General features: G+C 41.1%; 1 protein-coding gene across 1 annotated transcript in view; it reads right to left on the bottom strand.

Moving 5' to 3' along the window:
* Positions 1 to 25580, bottom strand: part of PIP5K1B (phosphatidylinositol-4-phosphate 5-kinase type 1 beta) — a 170028-nt gene that overhangs the window by 23760 nt on the left and 120688 nt on the right. The window contains exons 8-13 of the mRNA XM_040417101.1: positions 13810 to 14015; positions 12735 to 12818; positions 12516 to 12564; positions 10976 to 11060; positions 7698 to 7859; positions 3917 to 4061 (exon numbers count right to left, since the gene is read on the bottom strand). Of these exons, the coding sequence (XP_040273035.1) occupies positions 3917 to 4061; positions 7698 to 7859; positions 10976 to 11060; positions 12516 to 12564; positions 12735 to 12818; positions 13810 to 14015 (731 nt within the window). The remainder of the gene's footprint in view (positions 1 to 3916; positions 4062 to 7697; positions 7860 to 10975; positions 11061 to 12515; positions 12565 to 12734; positions 12819 to 13809; positions 14016 to 25580) is intronic.

Raw genomic sequence — 25580 nt, forward strand, 5'->3', positions numbered from 1 at the left:
TTTTTTCATTTATATATCTGAAGAATGTCTTATCCCCTTTTTTCATAGACTGAGCTAGTTTTTCTTCTGCCTGCGCTTTAGAAGTTCTTATAACTTGCTTGGCCTCTCTCTGCCTAATCTTGTAGATTTCCTTATCTTCATTGCTCTGGGTTTTTTTATAATTACAAAATGCTAGATTTTTATTTTTAATGATTTGGGCCACTTCTGCTGAGTACCACAGTGGTCTCTTCCTTTTTTTGCTTTTACTGACAAGTCTAATGCAATTTTCTGTTGCCTTCAATAATGCACCTTTTAAGTAGTCCCATTTCTCCTGGACTCCATGTAATCCGTTCCAGTCTGATAAGGACTCATTTATGACTAATTTCATTTTTGAAAAGTCTGCAAAGTGCAAAGTGAAGTTTAGCAGTTGTACCTGGGCCTTAGTTTCTGAGGACCACATAAAACGACTATCTATCTATCTACTAATATCTTTCTTGGCTTGTTCTGTACTAGCATAAATTGATTTCATAAGCACAGCATCCAGTAATCAGAACTGGATCCAACTAAATGTAAGAAATACAAAAGGCACTGAAAAGACTACGTTATGAAGTGTTCTAAACTAGGGACAGCTACATTAGGCTACTTTCACACCAGCGTTTTGGCTTTCGTTTGTGAGATCCGTTCAGGGCTCTCACAAGCGGTCCAAAACGGATCAGTTTTGCCCTAATGCATTCTGAATGGAAAAGGATCCGCTCAGAACGTATCAGTTTGCCTCCGTTCCGTCTCCATTCTGCTCTGGAGGCGGACACCAAAACGCTGCTTGCGACGTTTTTGTGTCCGTCTGACGAAACTGAGCCAAACGGATTCGTTCTGACACACAATGTAAGTCAATGGGGACGGATCCGTTTTCTATGGCACAATCTGGCACAATAGAAAACGGATCCGTCCTCCATTGACTTTCAATGGTGTTCAAGGCGGATCCGTCTTGGCTATGTTAAAGATGATACAAACGGATCCACTCTGAACGGATGTAGACGGTTGTATTATCTGAACGGATCCATCCTTGACGAATCCGCACAAAACGCGAGTGTTTCTGACGAAAGGTTTGTTCCCTTTAAGTGCCCCCTTTCTATGTCTGTACGTGTTCCTCCCATCACTTGACACACATTTGACAGTGATTCTTATCCCCAGCCCAAATGATTCTGTGTCATAGATTCTCACTATATGGTTACCATGCCAACTACTTAGGTATTCAGCAAAAAGGAGAACATTTTGTTTCAGGAGTCTTTTCTTTCCTGAAGGATTAGCTCTGCAATGTTAATTTCATTTGGATAATAAGCAGCATCCCTTTGAGGGCTGCTGTCAGGTAGTCTCTATCTCAGGAGTGTTTCTTAGACAGTCCAGCCTTTTTTGGAAATGTATCATGATTAATGCCTTGCAGTCTGGAGTTGGATTTTACATCACGTTTAGTGCACTATCCAGCGTTTTAGGCAGTCAGCAGTCGTTCTGTGTCAAGCGCTACACATTTCGCCTGCTTGAATGTGTTGTCCTTAAAGGCTATGGGCAATTTTTTAATATTGCATTTTACTCATTTTGGACTAAAAATCTTTTTTTTAATTTGAACATTTTCAACATCTTTTCTTTGACAGCTTTCACTTTTAGTGCATTTGCAGACTAGCAGGCTCTGTGCTTCACATTGAATCAGTCAGAGAGCGGCTGTGACGGCTCAATGTGACGCCCTTATGTCTGAACTCCTGACTGTTGATAAACGCTCATTATATCTAAACTCTTATCCGTTTCATATGAGTTTAGCTATAATGGGTGTTTATGAGTTGTCAGGAGTTCAGACATAAGGGCTTTATATTCAGCCATCACAGCCGCTCTCTGACTGATTCAATAAAGCTGTTGAAAATTTTTAATGAACGCCAATAGCCCAAAAATTGTCCATAGCCTTTAAGGACAACACAAACAAGCAGGTAAAAAAATTATTTTCAAACCCAAAATTAGTAAAATGGTAGGATAAAAAAAATTGCCCCAAAGGTATCCTAATGGAATCTGTCACCAGCGACCTCCCTATCGAGCTGTTTGCATAGACACAAATCTGTGGTTCACCTGATTACAACACTGTCTTTCTCTTGTCGATTTGAGTCTCCATTCCTGAGTTCTGATACTTTTTCTTAATATGCAAATTAGGCATTTGGTGCCACGAGGGCATCACCATTGCTCTTGTTGCACCCAAGCTGCTCTGATTTCTGCGACCAGCCCCTCCCTGGATCCTTTGCCACTGCCTGACCCTGTCACTCAAAGCTGTGAGGGAGGGGCCTGGCCACAGAAAGGAGTGGAGCTTGGGTGCAACAAGAGGAGTGGTGATGCCCTCATTGCTACAAAAGCTTCATTTGCATATTAAATACCATAACTCAGGAACGGAGCCTCAGATCAACAAAAGAAACACTGTGTTTTAATCAGGTGAATCACAGCTTTGTGTCTATGCAAACAGTTGGATAGGGAGGTCACTGGTGACAGATCCCCTTTAAAATCGGTAAATGCATGTATGTAATCATCATTCTTTGTCCACTTCACATTAGATACAGTTATTAATTAAAAAAAAATATCACTTAATGGCTTGGTCCAGTTAAAAGGAATGGACGTGTTTGACAAGATCCTAAAAAGCTAATTCTCCTGCATTTTCTGATGGTATTATACGTTACATCATTACTAACAAAATATCACAGAATTTCATGGTCTCAGGAGAATGTGAACATGTGATGTTATTACATATTACAGTGTAAGATATTTTATTCCAGTTATTTTGGAATATGAATGGACACAGCTTATATGAATGGGGATCACGAAACCCTGCAAGTGTGAACACATGTACGATTGTCTACCACCATTACTTTCTCTGTTTAGAACGTGGCCATGCATGGCTTTGTCTCCACAGAGATCAGGGAGAAGGTATTCCACTCAGTGCGTGTCCCAGATATGGTAAGTGAACAATTTATATGATTAATATTTGAAACAAAAATCACCAATTAGGTTTCTTCCGTAAAAAGTGAAGATGGGTATAGGGCAAATTTTGTAAGGTGTGATTCTAACAGAAAACGTATATATGGCGCAATTAGCATTTTCATAACTAGTCACAAAATATTTGCAATCACCAATGCAATAAAAGGGCACATCCCGCAGGTGGCATTATCCTTTCTGGGCAGGATAACAGTGACATAGCTAAGGGTTTCAGAAGTGGCAATCTCAGCCAAGTGGGACTTTTATACCACCCTGGCACATGGGTACATTGTCAGAAGAAGTATTTATGGACAGGGTTGTGACTGCATATTATACCGTAATCCATCTCAATGACGGTATCTCCCCAGTTTTCATGCATACACTGTATATACAGTGTCATTTTGTCTTAGGGGCCTCACCTGCTGTAAACGCCATAGTAATAAAAATGCCTTCAAAATGAGCATTATTCATACACAGGATATAGTTCTTAAAGGGAACCCGTCAAGTTGCACATGGTGTCTGAGCCGAAGGCAGCATGTTATAGAGCAGGAGGAGCTGAGCAGAACTGATTGGGAACTGATTGGGGACAGTTGGATGCTAATGTCTGTAAAGCGCTGTCGAATATGTAAGTGCAATAAATAAATCTATCAACGGAAATAACAGTGCAGCATTAAAACAAAGGGCACCTCTGTAGAACCTGAAGGACAGCACTGTAAGGCAATGGGGTCCATCGGCCTCTGTTGTGCAATGGATCTGGCAGAGAGCTATGGCTTCTGTTATAAAGCAGAGCCTTATTCGTTCGGTGATTTAGACTCCACTTTCTGTAATAAATACAACTAAATGCTTTCATTTCTAAGGGTCTATCATGGTGACATTCTGTTGCTTGATACTTCCATATGTTTAGGATCAGGATATTAAAGTATAGGTTTGTTACCTGCTAGAATAGCGAATTGTGTCTTCATGGTGATACTGATCATCTGCAAACAGTGATGAAGAGGATATTGTCGTTGCTAGGGAAGCAGCTTCAAATAAGGATGGCGTGCTTGGCACAAGGTCAGGCCGCTGCCTTGAATTTATTGCTGGGGAGATAAAGAAAGGCATTTGAATATATGTGTTGGTATGCTGCTTGATTTTACCCCAATATGACTGTGTAATCATCGGTTAATTATTTATCCTTCCTCCTAAAGTAATAGTCTACTGAAAACCGTAGCACTTTACTGTCCACTCTTCAGTATGTGACAGAGTGGACAGTCAGAAGACAGGCCCAATTTATTACAGGGGTTCACAGTATCCTGCCATTCTGCCACCGCTGATCTACTTCCTGCGACCGATGAAGCCACTCGCTGTCGTTCATGTCGACTTCATCATTTGTATGTTTGGACAGCGATACGTATTCGGCTCTCATTCCCACATGAAACCATGGGATACTATGTATGGCTATATTTGCCAGGGTCATTCATCTTCCTTCATACTGTTTCATACTGTATTGTTTGCCTCATGTATCAGGACACAAATGCATTAAGGGTACTTTCACACTAGCGTTAAAGTTTTCCGGCACTGAGTTCCGTCCTAGGGGCTCAATACCGGAAAAAAAAACGCTTCCGTTTTATCCCAATGCATTCTGAATGGAGAGCAATCCGTTCAGTATGCATCAGGATGTCTTCAGCTCAGTCACTTTTACGGTATTTGGCCGGAGAAAATACCGCAGCATGCTGCGGTATTTTCTCCGGCCAAAATTCCGTACCACTTGCCGGAATGCCGGATCTGGCATTAATTCCCATTGAAATGTATTAGTGCCGGATCCAGCATTAAAATTGCCGCATTGACTGATCCGGTCAGACCTTTAAAAATTTGAAAATAAAAATACCAGATCCATTTTTCCGGATGAGACCGGAGAGACAGATCTGGTATTTCAATGCATTTGTCAAACGGATCCGCATCCGCAAATGGTTTCCGTTTGCACATGTTTTTCTGGATCCGGCAGGGAGTTCCGGAAACTGCCTGCCGGTTTCCTCCAACGCAAGTGTGAAAGTACCCTAATTTACATGTCAACTTTACATGCAGTGTTTGTGACACTGGTATGTTGTATTATACGTTTTATTATCCATATGGGGTATGGTTCTTAAAGGCTATGTACACCTTTGGGGGCAATTATTATTGCATTGTACTCATTTTGAGCTAAAACTTTTTTAAATTAGTCTTTATTAAAAACACGGAGCCATTTTTTGTGTACAGAACTGACATGCTGTAGTAGCACCCTTTGGATTTTCTGTCTTTTCCATCATCTGGGGAGCAGACGGACTCCTTATCTCTGCTCTTTGACATTATAAACACTCATTATAGCTCAATCCTTCTCTTACTGATACAAATGTGGATTAAATAAGTCTTTATGACCTCTCAGTAGTTTAGAGATAAGGGTTATTAGATGACGGCACAAAGTGAAAAAGTACCAGTCACACAGCTAGAAAAACAATTAACTCTTTGTGACAGAACAGCTCAATATTTTAATAAAGGTCAATCGAAAAAATGATTGTTAGCTAAAAATGAGTAACATGCAATCATAATACAAAATTGCCTACAAAGATGTACATAGCCATTAACGCAACCAGAGGTTAGGACCTGGATATTACGCTGTTTTTTTAGACGTTATTATGAATGTCTATTGTTTGCCTTATTTCATAATGTAGATTATCATTTGTCTTAAAGAGAACCTGTCACTGATCCTGACATGTCTGTTTTGCATTCCCCATGAAATAAGAATTCTGAAGCATCCCTTAATATAAATCTATGCTGTGACATTCCTTTAATATTTCTACTAGATGTTTGTTACTAAATTGCCAGGAGTCTGCAATAAAGATCCTACTGGATGTTACCATCTGGGTGTGTGTCCCTGCACAATCTGACACTGATTGGATAGTGTCAGACTGTGCAGGGGCACACCTCAACTGGTAACACCCAGTAGGACCTTTATTGTACACTGCTGGCAATTCATTTATAAACTACTAGTAGGAAATATACAGGAATGGAACAACAGAGTTATATGAAAAGACGCTACAGAATTGTTACTAAATGGGGAATGCAAGCAGATAGTAAAACAGACATGTCAGGATAGAGGTGAAAGGTCTTCTTTAAGAGGTGCAATTTGTGATGCATGGTTGATGTTTGGTGTCTTTGTATGTTGCCTGTTGAATTGCACTCTGTTTGATCTTTTGAGGTGCATTCCGCCCATGTTCCTAGTGTATACCATAGACTTAAAGGGAGTCTGTCACCAAGTCTTCATGTTTTGGACTGCTTATGTAGCGTTCTTGCACACACACACACACACACGATTATAACAGTACCTTTGTTGTTTTTGTCCCATCTAGTAAGGCTAAAAACAATGTAGTTATGCAAATGAGGGCAAACATGTGCCTAGGGGCGGCTTGCTGGCTGCAAGTGCCCAGGTCCTTCAGTGATCTGCACGTCTAACCCCTCCTCAATGTATTCTCTGGCACGCCCTGTCATGATATAACGTCATCCTCTTCAGTTCTCGTCTGCACACTATGTGCAGTGCGCATGCGCCAGTTAATGCCATGGCTCGATGGTAGTGCAGTCACTGAAGTGTGAAGGCGGGAACTGAAGAGGATGACGCAAGATCATTACAGGGCGGGCCAGAGAATACAATGAGGAGGGGTTAGGCATGCAGATTGGTGACAGACGTTCTTTAAATCTAGCTCTGTGTTTCCCAACCAGGGGTCCCTGGAATTGTGCGGTCCTTTAAAACCAGGTCAGGAGCTCTCCAGAAGAAAGCCGTTGTAAGAGCTGTCAATTTTACAGTAGAGCTGTTAAGGTGCATTCACACGACCGTATTTTTGGCTCCGCATCCGTTCCGCAATTTTGCGGAACGGGTGCGGACCCATTCATTCATTGCAATATGGTTGAAGAAATCCAGCTCCACTTTGGTAAAGGAAAAATTTATTTTGCTTGCGGTAAAATCACATCCAGTTACAGTTACAAAGTCGTTGTCTACGCGTTTCGTGCTACTGAAGATAATTCGTGCCCTTACTCATGTGATTTTACCGCAAGCAAAATTAATTTTTCCTTTACCGAAGTGGAGCTGGATTTCTTCAACCATTTTGCAATACGTTACCCGGGCAAAAAAGATAGAGCATGTCCTATTCTTGTCCGCAATTGCGGACAAGAATAGGCATTTCTATCATAGGGCCGGCTACATTCACACGGCCGGTATCCATGTTTTGCGGATCCGCAATTTGCGGACTGCAAAATACATACGGTCGTGTGAATGTAGCCTTAAACTGATTTTACCCTGGCCAAAGATGCTTGGCACTGGGGTTTATCAAATCTAAGACAGAATATAGGAGTATAATGCTTTAGTTGTCCTAACACTAAGGCCGCTTTCACACAGGCAGTGATCTTCATGGGTGATTGTGAGCCAAAACCAGGTGCAAAACACAAAACGGGCAAAACTTTCCATTACACCTTATCTCTGTGTAACCACCACTCTTGGTTCTGGCTCACAATCACTGATGGAAATCACTGATCAAACACTGACCAAACACTGACTGTGTGAAGACGGCCTTAGTTTTATTTGAGCTCGGAATGTGAGTAGGGGTTTCCTGGGAGTGGAAAGGAGTACCAAGTAATACTGTTGGGAATAAATTGCCCAGGACAAAAAATTTTTGGGAATTTGGCATGTGACACCCAATGTTTCTTACCCTCTTCATCCAGACTGGTGAAACTCTGACCTTCTGTCAGTTTTTTGTTTTTCTCCTTCTCTTCCAAAGACTCATGGGTGTTGGCAGACAGAATCTCCTGTGATGAAGACTTCAAAGCTGGGATAGAATTGCATCGTCGCTTAGAGGGTGATGACTTTAAAGCTGAAAAATAAGAATCCAACGTTACCAACTTTTCTGTCCAGTGTATCGGAGTCACAGAAGGTAATATCCTTGGTTACAACTTACCATGCAATTCCTATTGGTCATTTATTTCTTTTATAATTTAATATAACAATGTGTTAGGTAACTGCTTGAAAAAATATGAATGTAACGCAGTGAGGCTCTAATAGAAGACTGACTGGCCAAATATAAAGGTCACATATGCCAATCGTAAAGTTGGCATAAGCATTAATGAGGAACATGTGCTTATCTAGTCTGTTCACAATTCATTTAACTAATGATCTATAATGAACACATTTTTCCTATGACATCAGCAGTTTGTGCACTTAATGAATATCAGTCAAATTCATCTTCTCTCCGCTAGTGAGAAAGACGTCAAACGTGACAGGCAGAAGAAATTGTAGAAAATTGCAAATAAGCATTCAAATCTGAAAACTGGACACGCAGAACAATAATATAGTTTTATATGGAAAATGAGGAAAAAATGCTCCATAGAATTCCATATTACAGATGTATTCTCACCTAGTAGATATCTCCACAATATGTCGCACACAGAGCACCTACAGCTATGTAGTACAGAACCTTAGGGTCTCTCTGTGCCACTGTCATTGCTCTATTGTGTATATGATGCCTATGGATTACATATATATATATATATATATATAAACCTACAAAAAATGCCAGACCGCTTATAATGAATTGATACTTTATTACAAAATCACATATATTTCACAAACATGATTAAAAAGAATATGGTGCAGGAGTAAAAAAACGACATCACTGGAGGAAACATACAGCGGATGCAAGTCCATATATCAGTCCATCAATGTAATACATGAGAGAATAAAGTGCTAATGCAAACAATTCATCTATATCAAAAGGACATCGGACAATTACCCATGCTGTGTCTCCTCCAGGATGGCGCCAACCCCTTTTTTTAACGCGCGTTTCGGCGTACCTTCGTCTGGGGGTAGCGTCATCACTGGGGGACATGGGTTATATACAGCAGTCAACCAATCATTCCGTACATCTTAATGATCTTACTTCTCCATCATCTCCACGACACAGGAAGTGTCCCCACCCTCATAAGAGGGTTGGCGCCATCCTGGAGGAGACACAGCATGGGTAATTGTCCGATGTCCTTTTGATATAGATGAATTGTTTGCATTAGCACTTTATTCTTTCATGTATTACATTGATGGACTGATATATGGACTTGCATCCGCTGTATGTTTCCTCCAGTCATGTCTTTTTTTTATCTCCTGCACCATATTCTTTTTAATCATGTTTGTGAAATATATGTGATTTTGTAATAAAGTATCAATTCATTATAAGCGGTCTGGCATTTTTTGTAGGTTTATATTGCGGTAGTATGCCATAGGCTTATGCCAGCTAAATTACTTTTCTAAGTAATCATTCCCTGGTTGGGGTATATATCAGTTATTATGCCTATGGATTACTTCTAGAAGAAACTCAAGAGAGCATACTTCAGGGATGTGCAATCTTATGCAACCAGTGTGTTATTATTTACTTAAAAATATCATATAGTTTTCATTTAAAGGGGTTTTCCGAGATTTTGATACTAATGATCTATCCTCAGGATAAGTCATCAGTATCTGATCGGTGGGGTCTGACACCCACGACCCCCACAGACCAGCTGTTTGAGAAGGCACCAGCACTCCTGTAGGCACTGCGGCCTTCTCACAGCTTACCAAGCACAGCGCCGTACATTGTATAATAGCTGTGCTTGGTATCGCGCTCAACCCTATTCACTTCAATGGAACTGAGAGCGATACCAAGTACAGCCGCTATACAATGTACGGTGCTGTGCTTGGTAAGCGGGGAGAAGGCTGCGGTGCTCGCAGGAGTGCTGGTGCCTTCTCAAACTGCTGATCTGCAGAGTCCTGGGTGTGGGACCCCCACCGATCAGATACTGATAACCTATCCTGGGAATAGATCATCAGTATCAAAATCTCAGAAAACCCCTTTAAAGATATAACAATATATGTAATGGTAGAGTAAAAAATAATGGTCCAAGGTAGATAGCAGATCTTAAAGGGATTGTCCGCTTTTGTAATATTCATGACCTATCCTCAGGATAGGCCGTCAGTATTAAAAAAGGGGACAACCCAGTTCGGTTTTAATGCAAAATTAAGTAACATGGCCCTCCACTGTCCATGTGTCATTTCTAACACGGATGTTTTATGTGACACAGGGGACTTTGTGGCCCCTCAGACAGCAAGGTCTGCATGTGTCTGTTTTCTCTCCTCTTTGGACACAAAGCTCTAGAACTAGTTTTGTCCAGTCCTTTTATGCTAAAAGATAATAATTCTCAGATACTTAATGCAATAAAATTACTTTCTCAGTGTACCTAATGCTGATATTTGGGTGAAACCTGCAGTACAAATCTGCATGTGTGAATGAGATTGGTTCAATTCTTATCTACTTGGCTGGTACTGTAAACTGCTGCAGGATCTGACACCCATAAATCTGCAGCATTTCATCCCTTGTGGGCATGGCCTAAAACTATGGTAAATTCCAGGATTAGGGCTGATTCACATGACCGTGATCGGCCTGGGAAACACAGGCTGTGTTTTGACAGCAGAATATGGTGGTCAATGTATGCATATATACCATACATGCACGCACGTGTTTGCATGCATGCATGGGTATATATGCATACGTCTCAACCCTTCCTCAACAGTAAATTCCAGGATTAGGGCTGATTCACATGACCGTGATCGGCCTGGGAAACACCGGCCCAACCGCAGCTTCCCTGACACAAACTGACTGCATCATAGTAATTTATTATATTGGATGGAGGGGCTTTTGCAGTGTACTCGCACACAGCAATAGCCCCATAATCAGATACAAACTGACTATATAATAAATTCCCGTGATACAGTCAGTTCAGGACAGGGAGGCCGCGGTTATGCTGGGAGATGCGGTCGATCAGGGTGAAGTGCATGAGCCCTTACAAGTTAGAATACGGAAACCATTTAGATCTTTTAGAACTGTTGTCTCATATTTTCAAAGTCCTTCTTTGGACATAAAAACACAAGCAACAACCATAGGCTCCTTTTTTTTTTTTTTTTTACCTTGGACTTTCTTGAAGACCCTGGAATTCATAAACTTCAAAAATCTATCTGCATAAAAACTTGGCCTATGAACCGACACTGTGTCCTAGAAAGAAAATAACAAGCGTTCATGTTATAAAACAGTAAATCCTGCTGATGCAAATTCCTCTGATAAGCCTATGAGAACAGTCCCTCCCCATGAAATTCTTCTGAAAGCAAATCCTGTTATACAAGATTTTCTCTCAGTTCCCTAGGGGATTTTTCTCAAGTAAATCCAGTGTGCTGATTTAAAGGGGGAATAAAACCCATCTGCCCCGCAAGAAGAAGAAAATCTTATATTGGCTTGCACGACTGTGAAAAACATAAGATATGGATAAATCTAAAATATGTTCCAAATAATATTATAGAATGGTCAAGCAGAATGGAAACTGGGTTATAAGCTTTAAGTTTAGATTCAAACCCTTCAAAAGAAACCCTTCTAGCAACCTGAAGGTATGTTGTCCTACAAGGCGTGCGTTGAGAATAAATGTTTGCCCATTTCTGTTACATAATTGAAAGCTTGGCCCTTTTTGTTCCTTTTGTTTGCAGCCATCTCCGCACCCTGCATGGGCTGCTGCAGTGCAATTGTGGCATTACAAGGCTGTCACTCATAATGCAAACTGGGCTATGTTCACATGTTGGAGACTCCATTAAAAAAGCAGGACAAAATAGCACAGCGGTAAAAAAACGTGCTCCCTAGTGGAAACTCAACAGACCCCATTTTGGTCAATGGGACTGTTTGTTTCGGTCATATGACGGATCCTGCTTGGCTATTTTTCTGGTATTTCTGTTCTCAGAATGGAACATAAAAATGGAAAAACGTGCTACAGATGTGAACATAGCCTTAGCTCTCCTTCAGAAGGAAGAAAACTGTTTCTGTAGTCTAAACTATTGAGGATAGCTAGTCTATAAGTTAATGTCTGACCGTTCAGTAAGTGTTATAACATGAATAAAAATATATTATTAACCAAACAGAATCTCCTATCTGTAGACAGTTGTCACAAGGTTCGTACCCCTCATCTGGTACTGGCTGGCTTAATGAAAGGCCTTTGATGTAGCTCAGAGTGGGTATTCTTTCACTTTGAGGAGACCACCAGCTTACATAGAGAGACATACAAGCCCCGCAGTGCTCACTGGGAAAATTAGGCAAGTAGTTCTCCTCCAGAAGGAAGAAAATTGTTTCTTTAGGCTCCATTCACACGTCCGCAAAATGGGTCCGCATCCGTTCCGCAATTTAGATAGAGCATGTCCTATTCTTGTCCGCAGCTTGCGGACAAGAATAGGCATTTCAATGGGGGTGCCAGGCTGGTGTGTTGCGGACCCGCAATTTGCGGGTCCGCAACACACCACGGACGTGTGAATGGAGCCTTAGTGGCAGCTATTGGAGGTAGCCTATAAGTCATCCTTTAGTGAGTCTTGCAATATGAATGAGGATATTAGCTAAACAAGCATCTCCTCCAAATGGAAGAGACACCTATTTGTAGTCAACAATCTACAGTTTTAGGATTTAGTGAAAACTCACCCCATCATAAACTAAGGCTTTCCATGAATGTTCCAATTTCTTTATCAGCCTAAAAATGAAACAATACACGATTACATGAAGCCAATGCGTATAATAGATAATTGTCACCACTCTTTGTTCTGCTTGCTAGTACGGTACATAGAACTATTTTGACCTATGATGGTGCCCTAAACACAGCATAATTTCAGTAAAAAAAAGTGACTAACGTACTTCATTTACCTGTAAGACTGGAGAATATCGATAATACCCATGAAAAGCAGCATTCTTTCTCCTTTATGGTTCTTTGCAGGGATACCTCCCATTCTATTTAAAAAGTGAGATTGTTAGGTTGCCATATTGTATTATTCCAAGTGGCTCACGCATACAGTAGCTTTTAGCCTTAAAGAGGTTATCCAAATTTTACAGTAACTATGTATAAACTGAATATGCCTAAAAATAACATAAAATTCATAGACTCACAGTTTAACCCCTTGCCGACCGCCTGTTCACTATATACATGCAGGTGGGCGGCACATATCTCTGCACTGACATTTTAAAACGTACGTGCAGAGACTGCAGCTGTACACTAATCATGTCAATGACAGCAGGGCTCCCCATAGCGAAGGCACGGACAGTTGTTCTCTGTCCTTGCCTTCCTTTTCGCTCTATACACCGCTCTGAATGGGCGTTGTGTATAGGGATCAGGAAGAAGAAATGCCACTGTAACACCTGTAGGTAGGGACAGACATGGACAGTGAGCCCTAACCTAGAATCCAGCCCACTTTCCCTACCTACTTGCAGTACAAGCCCTAGGTAGCAAGACCGCAACTGGACGACAGCCCCTGCGCTACTTACGTGCAGAGACGGGAAAACACCAAGAGACAAAACAAAAAAAAAACAGGGTTGTATGTAAATGGGTCAGAACCAGACAGGCTATGGAGTACCAAATGAGAGACAGAGAGTGGTCAGAAGATAAGCCAAGGTCAGAACCAGACGGACAACAGAGCACCAAACAAGAGACAGAGAGTGGTTAGAAGTTAAGCCGGGGACAGAGGAACAAGCAGTCCAATAAGCACAGGAACCAGGGCTATATTACTTACAACCATTATCATTCACTTTTATTTTCCAATTTGTCTATCATAATTTGGTCAGTTTGCCCATTTAAAACGAAAAGTAGGGTGCTAGTCCTGGAGCCCTATTTTCCTCTTTGCTTCTCCTAAGTTCTGTCTAATCAAACCATGCATTGTATGTTTGTTCATATGAAGTTCTGTCTGCAGAGCTTTATAATTTTGACCAAACACTTAAAAAAACCTACGTGTTCTCCTTTGTGACAGCATCCACAGCCTTCCCAGGACCCTGTATAGACTCCAAGGCAGTGGAGTACAGAACTTTCTGCACTGACGGCCGTTTATTGTCTATGGAATAGTGAGACGTCTCTCCCTCTTTTTCTTTGGGTGGACGGTCGAGTACATGAACTCCAAGCAGCAGGCTATAATCCATAATCTTGAAACTTTCTAACACCTGTTAAAATAGACAAAATGTTCATTAATGGTTGCAGATACTGGCGCCGGAACCTGTTAATGTGTGATCTATATAAGAATGTGTATAAATGATGTTCTGGTTGGGTTGGACAGGATATTACACTGAATTATTAAATAAGAAACTGGAAGACTCTTATCGAAAATGTACCTTTTAGTGATTTTATATACTAGGCATTATGTCAAATGTAAAAGAGCATATTAAAAATAGGTTTCTAACAGAACCCTGATGACCTAGAAGGAAGCAATATGGCCTGAGCATGTTGCTCTTTCCAGGCAGCTGCCCTAGCAGAAACATGTTAGAAAGGGGACGCCTGGTGATAAAGCATGTGACTACATTACATTATGTTAACAGTTCTTAATAAATTGATTGGCTTCTTCATAATTGAAGCTATGAAGTGCTCCACTGATTATTATGAGTGGCAGCTGGTAAGTGTGAAGGAGAAAACTCAATATTGTACATATCTTAGAAGGACACTCTGAAACACCCCCAAACTAGACAAAGTGGCGTAAAGTGTCAATGACGCTAATTACGAGTCCAGTTATGTAATTTTTATCTTCATACCTTGTGCTCCCACAAACCAGCAGTAAGATGCATTGAGAGGACTCCCGAGCTCATGCACATCATGGAGAGGACTCCTCTGAATACATTTTACTGTTGGTTTGCGGGAAGAGTGTCAAAGTGCAAACGAGTATGAAGATAAAAATGACATAATTAGACTCAGCGTCACTTACACTATCCACTGCTTGTGTTCGTTTGGGGGGTGTTTTTGAGCTCATAGGAGCTGTGCTGCAGTATTCCAACACCACAAACCTCTGCTTCCTCTCTCTATCCTGTAAAGTTTCCAGCGCTGTAGCTGCCTGAAAGAGCTGACCATGGGGGTGCCAGGCCCTCACAGATCTGATTTTGATGACCTATCCTGAGAATTAGTCACCAATATCTGTAGCCTAGACAACCCCTATAACCTATATGTGAATAATCTATGCAATGTATTTTTATAAAAAAATGGGTGGATTTATTTATTTGGACTTTTAGCATGGCAAACAGTCTCCCTTGAAGGGGTTGTCCGGGTTTCTCATATTGATGACCAATCTCATTGCTGTTTACCTGCTCGCCATTGACATGACAGCATTGCCTCGCATAAGCGTTGCATTCTCCAGCTGATCAGTGGGGGTGTTGGGAGTTGGATCCCCAGCGATCTGATATTGATAACCTATCCTGAGAATAGGTCTTCAATAAGAGAAAACTGGAAGCCCCTTTAACATTTTTTCAGTCAGACCATCATTGCAGCCAGACAGAACCCCCTGTGGTGACTCCTACAGGGCATCACACATTACCTTAATCAGTTTACAGTCATTTTGGATCATTTACAGCCAGGTAACTCCAGTAGTCTGTTCCAGCAGAGGAGCAGACTACCGGAGTTAATGTATTCAGCATGGCCAGACATGGCCGCTCACTGCCAGATTCCCATTCACTGTAATGCAGTGGTATTTTTCCAGCAAAATGCCAGCATTTATACAAGAAATCAGCCATATCCCACCATAATGAATGGGGATCCAGCGGTGCCCGGCCTGTACGACTATGTCAGTAATCTGCTCCTCCTGGAATTACCTTGAATTACTCTCAAAAGATACTTCTAACAAGTATGGATTGGCCAAGGAGGACATTAACCTTCTTAATGACTACTTCAACCATAAAACAACAAGGCAGCACTGAGTAATCACAGTAACAGTGACACATGACATTTGGGAACAGGGCGATAGAAAGGGTGTGCACATCTTTCTTCTCAGAACTTTTATGTCTTATCATAGACCAGGCAAACACTCGAGACGTTGCTTTCCTTTTATCACTGTACTATTCGTTTCAAGGAATAAAGGCTACATGGAACCCAGAAAAAATAACACACCAGTCTGTATTACACCATCCTCAGCTACTCCGAGCAGGCCGCAAACATGTTGTCAATTCCAGTGGTGTCAGGTAAGCACTCAGTCTAAGTGAAGCATGTACACTACTACAATACATTGCTTTCTCATATATAGGAGGCTTGTGTACTCCCCTCCTGCTTGTGTTTATAGGACTATTTTGGAAGGAACTGGTAATGTTGCCTGTTTCAGTCATCTTGCAATGCATGCCACTCTTTATCTATCTATATATCTATCCATCTATCTAATATATATATATATATATATATATATATATATATATAATATTTATCTATCTATCTATCTATCTATCTCATATCTATATATCTATATATTCATATACATAGAAGAAGGATTTTTGAAAACAGAAAAGCTGGGTGCCAATGACCCGGGCTTAGAATATCAGCCCACACTATACAGTAGACAAAAAGTGGCAGCATTCCACAGAGATCCATTGTACACGGGTTTATTTGCCCCTATGAGCAAGGCAACATTTCAGCTCTCTCCAGAGTCATTTGCAAGGCTATCTAGATTGTTCACTTCCTTAGGCCAATTCAAAGGGTCATGTATTCAGGTCACGCCTGTTCAAAAGGCTTCAAAGCGCAAAAAGCATCAAAACGCTTTTCAATGGAAAAAATTGCAAAAATAAAATCCCCTCCATATATCTGGTATCGCCACATCCGTAACAACCTGCACTACACAATTATCATGTAAGGCTACTTTCACACTAGCGTTAATATTTTCCGGTATTGAGATCCGTCATAGGGTCTCAATACCGGAAAAAAAAACGCTTCAGTTTTGTCCCCATTCATTTTCAATAGGGACAAAACGTAACTGAACAGAACGCTCCAAAATGCATTCCATTCCGTTCTCTTACCGGAGAGCAAACCACAGCATGCTGCGGTTTGCTTTCCGTCTTGGGGGGATGCGGAGCAAGATGGATAAGTCATGACCCACAATGCAAGTCAATGGGGACGGATCCGTTTTCTCTGACACAATAGAAAACGGATCCGTTCCCCATTGACTTTCATTGGAGCTCATGATGGATCCATCTTGGCTATGTTAAATATAATACAACCGGATCCATTCATAACGGATGCAGATGGTTGTATTATCAGTAACTGAAGCGTTTATGCTGAACCCTGCCGGATGCAGCAAAAACACTAGTGTGAAAGTAGCCTTTCCCGTACAGTGAATGCCAGTAAATGTAGCAAATTATATTTGGTATCATTGCAATCGTAGTGACCAGAGAGTAAAATTATTATGTTAATTATGCCAAAAAATGAATGCTGCAAAATGTAAAAACAGTGGCAGCATTGTTTTTTTCCCTAGAAAGAGTAATGGTAATAAAAGTTGATCAGTAAGTTATTTGTACCCCAAAATGGTGCTATTTAAAACTACAACTTGTCTCTCAAGAAACAAGCCATCATATGGCTACATTGATAAAAAAATAGCATTGATTCCTCATCCCCATATAGCAGAGGTGATTGGTGCATAAAAATGCAGCTCTCACCTCCTCTGGCAAGCAGGCATTTATCGGAAACGAATGGTTAATTGCCGATAATTTCCTGCAGTGTTGGCCCTTGTAAAGGGGCTTTTAGTATGTCTGTTGGGGCAATCCTAATACTTTTAGGTTGTCCTGGTGCCTGGCTGGGTGTGCCTGGTATCATCCACATGGCTGTTGATAATCTCTGTAAACACGAGCAGCGCTATTCTACCTGCCATAAGGATTGTCAGTCTGCAATGTCATGTTTATGAAACTGCAAGTGTCCCAATACAGGGAAATGGTTGCAGTATACAGTGCATACATCTGTCATGTAGTAACTAGGAACTTTAAAGGGCTTCTGCACTTTGTTTAAACTGATGATCTCAGAGGATAGATCATCAGCATCTGATCGGCGGGGGTCCGACACCTGGGACCCCCGCCGATCAGCTGTTTTAGAAGGCAGTGGCGCTCCAGCAGCGCCCCGACCTTCTCACTGTTTACCGCAGGCACAGTGACGTTACGACTAGTATCAACTGGCCTGGGCACGGCTAAGCTCCATTCAAGTGAAAAGAGCTTAGCCGCACCCAGGCCAGTGATACTAGTCGTGACGTCACTGGGCCAGCGGTAAACAGTGAGAAGGCCGCGCCGCTGCTGGAGCACCGCTGCCTTCTCAAACAGCTGATCGGCGGGGGTCCCAGGTGTCGGACCCCCGCCGATCAGATGCTGATGATCTATCCAGAGGACAGATCATCAGTTTAAACAAAGTGCAGAACCCCTTTAAGAATATTCTCTATATAATTCTGTGTCAAATGTTTGTTATTCAAAATAGCACCTGCTGAAATGCGGACACAGACAAATTTGCATGTAATTTTCATACAGGAACATAGGACACTTCTTCTACACCACAACAGGCTGATCCTTATGGGTTACTCATGATAACTGTAGTAATATGTTTAACAGAAAATCAAAAAAATGTTGAGAAAAATAATGGCTACATTTACTAATGTGAATGCACCTAGATTCTAGCGTACATTGTCCCAAAATGTAGAGCAATTTGATGCATCTAGGTTTAGATGTGCCTAGTCAAGGGAGCTAGGCTTAACTGGAAAGGAGCAGTGCTTTGTGGGAAAGGTGGCCTCGGCTAATGTGCAAAATTTGGCATGAAAAATGAGCTGCAAAATTCGGTCTCGATCTAAGCCAGCCAATAGTTGGCATAAAATTAGACAATTGTGTCTATTCCTTTGCTACATTTATAATCTCGCCTGAACCACTGTGATAAATTTGGTGCCATACACATCGGTCTAAAGTCGATCAAAATGGATGATTTCAATCAAGATGATCATTTGTTGGGTGATATTTAACAATGAGTGTTTTAGCCAACTGATAACAGATCATCGTCGCCTGAAAAGAAGTTTGAAGAATTTTTTAAATTTTGGTAGTCAGATGGAAGTTTTAAAGAAATCTTGTTCGTGGACGAAACCTCTTCCTTTGAGAGAACGTTCCCAGAAAGATATTTCGTACATCTCCTGGTTTCATTGAACATGTATTGATCAACTGTAACAGCCAACCAATATGGACAAAAATGTGTACAACCATGTCTGTGAAACGTTCACCAGATGATTGTAAGTTCTATTCAATTTCTATGGCCACCTTAGGTTTACCCATTCTACAGGGTTAGTAAATATTCCCCAATGTTTTCTCTAGAAATCTAATATATATAGAATAGAGTGCTATAATACAACTTCCCTTTGATTTAGCCAAAAGTTTATTCCATACTAATAAATTGTTGGTTATACTTTTTTTTTATTTTTTTTCAAAAATACACTTTAAAATGTTCTTCTAGGGGCTGATTTGATAACCTCTGTACAGTGCTGCAGAAAATGTACTATATATACTGCACAGTTACCAGGCAGAATCACCACCCAGATCAGTATATAAAAAGTTACTACTCAAAATATCACAATTGTGAAGTAACAATATGCTGTGGCTTCTTCATAGTCATCTTGTTGTTCATGTTTTATTTAGGACAGAAAATCCTTAAACTACATGCACACATGACAGTGAAAAAAAACATCCGTTAAAAATGGACATTTATAACTGACTTTTTTTCACTGATGCCTTTTTGAGAAACGGACGTTAAAAATTGACCCATTTAATTGTATGGGGGCAGTCTGTCAGTGAAAAACGGACAAGATAGAGCATGTTCTATTTTTTGACGTCCGTTTTTCACAGAAATTTTAAAAAAACTGTTGTGTGAATAACCCCATAGACGACCATTGGTCTTAAAACGGACGTGTGATGGCTGTTAAAAAAATGTACATCACATGTCCGTTTTTCACTGTCGTGTACATGTAGCCTTAGGGTCCATTCAGACGTCCGCATGATGGGTCAGGATCCGTTCCGCAAATATGCGGAACGGGTGTGGACCCATTCATTTTCAATAGGGACGAAAAAGATGCGGACCGCACACAGTGTGCTGTCCTCATTTCCGGTCCACGGCCCCGCACTTCCGTTCCGCGGCTCCACAAAAAAATAGAGCATGTCCTATTCTTGTCCGCAGCTGCGGACAAGGATAGGAATCCTCTATTTAGTGCTGGCGATGTGCGGACCGCAAAACACTACGGACATGTGAATGGACCCTTAAGCTGGCTATATACATTAACCCGTTAGTGACCGCCCATACGGAAGCCACTAAGGAACCTTATGCCAGGCCGCTGCCCTTTTACAGTTGCCTAGTCTAAGCACTGCACAGGTCTCCCGTGGAGAGAAGAGCCGAGGCTTAGCTCTAATGACTGCAGCATCTAAGTGGTCTGGAGAGAGGGAGCTCCCTCTGTCTCCCATTGGAACCCTGTGAATGAGATTGTGGGGTGCAGATGTCTTTGTATGGCAGCCTGAGGCCTAATGACTGCGAACGAATGTATCAGAGAAGCGATAAAAGGATTGCCTTGTAAAGTCCTCTTGTGGGACTAGTAAATAGTAAAAAAAAAAAAAGCTTTTCAATAGAAAAAAATTGCAAAAATTAAATCTCCTCCACATATTTGGTGTAGCCACATCTGTAATGACCCACCCTAAGCAATTATTATGCAAATTTGCCGTATGGCGAACGCTGTGGGAAAAAATGCCAGAATTGCTGTTTTTTGCTTATTCGCCACAAAAAAAACCTGAATAAATATGATCAAAAAGTGTTATGTATACCAAAATGGTATCAATAAAAACTAAAAAATAAATAAGGGGCTCATTTGGAGATGCAAAAACATTTTCTTTATTTTCCCCCAAAAAAGGGTTATTGTGCTAAAGTATTAAAATGTAAACAAAACTATTTGGTATCACTGTAATCATACTGAGCCAGAGAATAAAGTTATATAATGCCAAAAAAGAATGCTGCAAAATTTACAACATAAAAAAGCTTCTAGCAACTACACCTGCTCACCTCTGCGATGTCGACGGCAAGCAGGTAAACAATGAAAGGCCGCGGGTGATCAGCGGGTGTGCCAGGTGTCGGACACCCGCCGGTCTGATATTGAGGATAGGTCATCAATATTATAATCCTGGAAAACCCCTCTAAGAAGCTCATTGGTCTTAATAAATTTGATCCATCTCCTGCTCTCCGTGCTCCAGACTGAAATCTGTCAGGAGGTGGAGTAGATTTCAGTTGTAACATAGTCCAGTCTTCTGGCGCACGTGCTGTTATATCGGTGGAGCCATGGAGCTCCCGCCCGCAGCCTGCCTCCGCCTGCTCATGACCCACTCACTTTTTGGTAAAGCGGTGAGGTGGCTAAAAAGTGACAAATTTTGTCACAAAACATCACTTACGACAAAATTTGTGATTTTCGTGAGCCAGAAAACCATAATGGATATCCCCCATAGTATGTCTCTTCTATGTACAGATTCCATACAATTACTGTGACAGATTATAGTATTACAAGAGGTTTTACATTTAGAAACACGAATATAAGACACAAATGGGCTCATCAGATTACATTCAAGATGCAATGTGACAGGGCACAGGTGACTTGCTGGCTGAGAGTAATAAGAACAGTCACATCCGGCTGCTTTTGAAGGAAATGAAATGTCTCTGCATACTGGGTAGAGCTCTTTCTATTGCCTTTCTACATTCATCTGCCTTGACAAAATACAATCAACTATGTATTGATTCACTTTACTGTACAGCATTGCGTATAAAGGGCTGCACAAAGACGAACAAACCTTATCTCCGTACTATGGTTAAAGGGGTGGTCATGACATTATAGGTAGCTAAAATGAAGACCTGTCTACAGGAACTAGCTGAATGCTGATACTAGGTGCCATGTGTTTAAATGTTTGTGATAAAATCCAACAGACATGAACTAATGCCATACTACTGCCAAGAAACAGAGACACCTAATTTATAACCTAGTTTCATCTGTCTGAGCCGATTATCTACTATACATGCTCATGTATAGTACAGCACAATACACTGTGCTCAATTGAGAAATACTGTGTTATAGAACCATACAGTTTAACAAACACATGATATCAAAAAGGGATACCTGAACGTATCATCAGGAAATTAGATATTCTTTAAATCAGGTTTTATACTAAACATATTTTTCGGAATATTTTTGGTAGTATTTATTTTTTTGTTTGTTTGTTACTATCCAGATAAAAAAAAAAAAAAACTTGTCTTAAAGGGAATCTGTCACTAGCAATTTACCCAATTTTTTTTTCATGAATCCATGTTTAACAGAGTACCTTTTTTCCATCTGTCTGATTCTTTTGATTGTCAGTCTTGTCATTTCTTCAAAAAATCGATTCTTATGATATGTAAATGACGCTGTAAGGAGCCCAGAGGGGCGTTCTTCTTTCTCCACGGTGCCCAGGAAGGCCCCTCTGAAGTGCCGTGCCCGCCGAAATTTGAAATCTAATAACGCCTCCAAGTTCATCTAAATCCCCTCCCAGAGGCGCGGCTAAGTGCTCAACACCCCCCCTCCTCAGCGCCGCGCTCTGCGGCAAACACCCCGATCCTCCTCTCGCCGGCATCCCAAATCCCGCGCAGGCGCAGTGCCGTCACTCATCTCATCATAGCGCAGGCAATCGCCGGCACTACGCCTGCACGGGATTTGGGATGCCGGCGAGAGGAGGATCGGGGTGTTTGCCGCAGAGCGCGGCGCTGAGGAGGGGGGGTGTTGAGCACTTAGCCGCGCCTCTGGGAGGGGATTTAGATGAACTTGGAGGCGTTATTAGATTTCAAATTTCGGCGGGCACGGCACTTCAGAGGGGCGTTCCTGGGCACCGTGGAGAAAGAAGAACGCCCCTCTGGGCTCCTTACAGCGTCATTTACATATCATAAGAATCGAGTTTTTGAAGAAATGACAAGACTGACAATCAAAAGAATCAGACAGATGGAAAAAAGGTACTCTGTTAAACATGGATTCATGAAAAAAAATTTTGGGTAAATTGCTAGTGACAGATTCCCTTTAAACTATTCCAGTTTTCACACTGAAAGCTACAGCAGTCATAATAGGTTGACACAAGTTTTCTGCAACTCACTTGTCTGCTTTGTTGTGCAGACTGGCTCATGATTAGCAGAGTCATCACATTATTTGTAAAAGACTGAGGATTTATTTGCCACCCTATTGTTCCTCTAGAGCAGTGTTCCTCAACTCCAGTCCTCAGGGCCCACCTGCCGGTCATGATTTCAGGATTTCCTTAGTATTGAGCAGGTGATATAATTTGTGTCAGTGCATCTTACCACAGGTATTCATTCTGTGGGATCTTCTCAAATCATGACCGGCAGGTGGGCCGTGATGACTGGATTTGAGGAACACTGCTCTAGAGGCCTACAAAAGGCAGGATAGCAGGACCCACTGTGTCAACTAATTGGTTTAGTTCTGTTCTAAACCCTAAAGGCGTTATTTCGGCACTTCCCTGATATTCACCCTTAAACCCCTGTACAGGGATCTTGCCTTCGTTGCAGGGAATCAAACAGACCTCTACCTCCTGGGATAGTCCCGGTGTAGTTGGCAACTGACCAACAAGGGTCAAGGACTCTGATGCAAACACCAGAATATCAGAATACAGAGAAAGCATCAAAGATGTAGAAAAACTGCAGGTGTAGTCTGAACAGTCGCTATAACTTAAAGGGAACCTGCCATCAATTTTATGCTGACCTCGATGAGGTCACATATGCAGCACAGGCCTTGAAAAGAGTCAAATCTACCCGAGAAGAGTCATGGTTATTTATAATCTCCTTTTCTCCTGCTGATAGTTGGCAGTTCTCTCCTAGAGAGAAAGGGAGAAAACTAGGTAGAAGACTGTCAGTCATCAGCAGGTCGGCCTGGAGAGCAGGAATTCATGAATAACCATGACTCTTCTCAGGTGGCCGGGACTCTTTTCCAGGCCCAGTCTGCAATGATTGTGATGTTGGTTCTCGGCAACCACTTACTTTTAACTTATAAATGACAGACCGCTGAAATCAACTCACCTGTCTCTACTTTATGCTGCTGTTAGTATGGGCAGCATAAAGTTGATGACAGGTTCCCTTTAAATGCAGGTTTGTGAGATTCAGACAGCATACTTGAAGCATAGATGGTTGGGGACACAGGATAAACAGGCAGACAAGATCCGAAGCTCGCTTTGCTCATAACTAAGGAGGTGCATGGGACCAACATATGCATTGATTATGTGTCTCCATAGTTACAGACCATAAATGGACTCTGTGTAGTCTATCCTACAGGTTCCCTTTAAGTCTATATTTTATGAGATGGGAGGTAAATATACTATGGACATAGTCATGTTTCACATCACAATATATTGTCATCCTGTATCACGAACAGGAAACCTGGTCAGTAGCCCATGTTTCCTTTACTCTGACACCACAGCACTATTTGGCCTTCTATAGAATAAGTAATGTTTGGACATATACTACAAACAAAACTCATGTCCAGAAACCAAGAAATTTACTAGTGTGTGCAAAGGCCTTGGTACATGCAGTAATTGTTCACAGTTTTAAATGGTGAGTACTGTTTATTCATATATAACAAATATCAAATACAGTTATTTCTTAGAAAATTGCAACTTGTAATGTAAATGGATGTCCTACTGTTCTGGATTCCTACCGTTATCAAATATAAGAATAAGAAAAGGGAAATTAGATTTCAGCTATAGTGAAGACCGGGACTAATGCAAGTGGCTCTGGGGAAAATGTAAGTACTCTTTATATATCACGATTTTGTTTTAAGTTTAACATATATGTTGGCAAAAAAAAGGATATAAAAGGGTAGAACACTATGCTTTTCCATTCTGAAGAGTCCAGCAAAAACACATTTAATGGATGTTTTTTTTTTTTTACAATGGAGCCCCATGGCGATGGACGCTACTGTATGAGATTCGACAGAAGCATCGTATGTCATATGTATACTGTGCATTAAACATAGGACAAAAACATGATGTGAACAAAGTAACATGGGAGAATACATAAACAGGAATTTTCAATCTTTTTTTCACATCAAAATGCTGTACAGTATCCAACAAAAATTATTCATTTTTATTTCCTGTTTAGAGATCTGCAGTTTAATTTGTGACCATTTCTTGATCAAAACCCTATCAAAGTCTTTCCAAAAAAGCTCCCATGGGGGGGGAGGGGGTAATGGAACGTGGCTTTATTTGCATGTCAATAGAATAGTGACTGAGAGACTAGATGTTATCGCCACGCTGTACGCAGCTGGACATGAGATCACTTCTAGCACATATTCACATGAAGCAGCATCAGATACTGAAACAAAGGGTAGCTTTCATATTGGACAATAACGTAGACTGCATCAATGACCTATTCTGTTTTTAATGTATATGTTGTTCTGGCCGCATAAGAATATGGATATTACCTGCTGCATTATTTTCTGTATTTTTACCAAGCTTAATTACAAGCTCAGTGGATGAAAGGCTATGTGTTACAGCATAGAGTGTAACTATTGGGCACCTTACAGAATTACAACTTAAAGGGAATGCGTCACCTATCATTTTTTATTGCCAGTTAAAACCAGATACCGACACATATTATTTTATCTATTCTGTTTTTATTTTCTGATTGTAGATAATTTTATTCTGTTTTCTGAACATGACTATGGGGGCGGCCATCTTACCTGAGCTGCTGTTTACAGC

This window comes from Bufo bufo, chromosome 2 (assembly GCF_905171765.1).
Source record: "Bufo bufo chromosome 2, aBufBuf1.1, whole genome shotgun sequence".
NCBI lineage: Eukaryota > Metazoa > Chordata > Amphibia > Anura > Bufonidae > Bufo > Bufo bufo.